The sequence below is a fragment of the Acyrthosiphon pisum genome, chromosome A3 (assembly GCF_005508785.2).
Source record: "Acyrthosiphon pisum isolate AL4f chromosome A3, pea_aphid_22Mar2018_4r6ur, whole genome shotgun sequence".
NCBI lineage: Eukaryota > Metazoa > Arthropoda > Insecta > Hemiptera > Aphididae > Acyrthosiphon > Acyrthosiphon pisum.
Window position 1 is genome coordinate 22,705,653 of NC_042496.1, and position 2,107 is coordinate 22,707,759.

The 2,107-nt window shown below is 23.7% G+C and overlaps 1 protein-coding gene across 1 annotated transcript in view; it reads right to left on the minus strand.

The window, feature by feature from the left end:
* Positions 1 to 1,441: 1,441 nt before the first annotated feature.
* The window catches only part of LOC100163130 (protein RRP5 homolog), an 11,351-nt gene continuing 10,685 nt past the window's right edge, over positions 1,442 to 2,107 (minus strand). The window contains exon 7 of the mRNA XM_029491030.1: positions 1,442 to 1,613. Coding sequence (XP_029346890.1) covers positions 1,457 to 1,613 — 157 coding nt within the window. The 3' untranslated portion in view covers positions 1,442 to 1,456. The remainder of the gene's footprint in view (positions 1,614 to 2,107) is intronic.

Genomic DNA, 2,107 nt, shown 5'->3' on the forward strand with positions numbered 1-2,107 from the left:
AAACACAACTAAATAATGGAAAAAAATAAATGAATACATTTGGTAACGAATTCGGGTAATCTAATAAATAAAAATCACATACATATTTGGTAACGTCCTAGATGTATTTTTAATGTAATTTTGCTATAATCATAAGTTATTAGGTAAGTACTATGCAGACTTTCCAAAATGTAAAATATTTTAGACATTATAATATCAGGTCTATATAAAATGTAGGTACTTCAAGTATTTTATTAAGATTTTAACTCATGAAGGTTACCTAATCATTTTTAATCACAACAAAAACATCAAAATAAATTTAATTCAAAACTGGTGTCGTGTAAATATTTCCGTTTTACCGCTGTTTTTTGTTGCCAATTTGTTACCTATTATTTGCAATAGTTAAATAGGTATAACTTATATTTATAAATATTTTAACCTTGTTTTGAACTTTTAGTTCTTAGCTATAAAAATTGAACATTATATACTTTTTTAAATACAAAATAATTTTATAATGTTCGCGATTATGATGGATTTCATTCCGGATTTCATCAACATTTGAATTTAAAATGCTTATAAAAAAAATTGTGCCTTTAATTTTTATATGTTCAATACTTTTGAACTTCTACTATGAAATGACTTATGGTCTATGGGTTTTCAAGTTTTTTGATTCAGCAATCCTTCCATTATCCTTTTTTGATACATTTTATATTTTTTAATTATTATAATATATACTATTTGTATACCTATATCAAATTTATAATAGATCTATATATTTTGGTTTTTTTTTTAAATATTGAGCAATAAAAAAATATACCTAATAACCGGTACACATTTGATAACTTAAGTGTACACTATAATTTTGTATACAATTTATAAATTATTTTTTTATATTCTCCACAATAGGCAAATAATAATATAGATACCAATGTGTGTTAGTTTTTTATTACTTGTGCAAAGTGCAACTTTTTGGATAGAAAACATGTGGTATTTGGCCATGTAATGATGGGTTGTTGGTAATGAGAAAAATTGAAAATGTTCTTACTGGTCCCAACAACGAACCAAAAATACCTATTGTTATATCACAATGTGGACAGTTATAAAAGTTATGAATTGTACTTATTTTTATATATATATATATATATTTCATGTTGTTCTTCTGTATGAATGCATATTAAAAAACATAAATTTCAAATTTATACTGTGCGAAATTTAGTAAATATTTTTATAAAGTTTAACAACACTCATAAAGTTCTAACTTAAGTATTTTAAGTCTGTGAGATAAGATAATTAATTTTTTTTAAATAGATACAATGGTTATCAATTGCATTGGAATGAGAATGAGAAACCTACATACACATAGTAAGAAAAACAATATAGATTCATAAGATTATTATAGGTTCTAGATATTTATAACAAAACAATTACAATAATTAATTCTTAAAATATTATTGTTTTTATTATTAACCGTTCAAGATTACTTTTGCAACATAATTTTATTATTCATGCATATCTTAACCTTATCTACAGATTCAGAAGTCCCATACTTTTTTTCCAACTTTAACCACTTATTAAACAAACTATTCATCTTTTTCGGTGCTAATGTTTGTGTTGTTGCTCTTTCTAATGCACGTCTAAAATCATAAAAAATAATTTTATATTATTATTCCCATCCTGTCATGAAGTGCTATTGCTGAATAGTTTCTTCTCCAAGCCAACCATGATGACCTATATTATATTCTACATCCATTGTGCTTATTGTAATTTTTCTTATATACAGATTGTACAAATAAAAACCTAATATGTCAAAAAAAAAAAAATATTATTATTAAACAAGCTATGATGGACATTTAAGGAATAATGTCTTGGTTAGAATTAAAGTGTTCTTACCTAATAACCGGTACACATTTGATCCCTAACGATTATTAGGTAATAATTGAACATAAATGGATGTATTAAATTTTCTTTATTTTTCATATAATATACTGTCACACTGTATAGTAGATACTTTATAAGAATAAACATAATTATCAATTTTAATTTTTACATGGTTTTCCAAACCATTTGACTATTATCTTATACCTAGTTTATTATTTCTATGATTAATTAATAGTTAGGTTAACTGTTT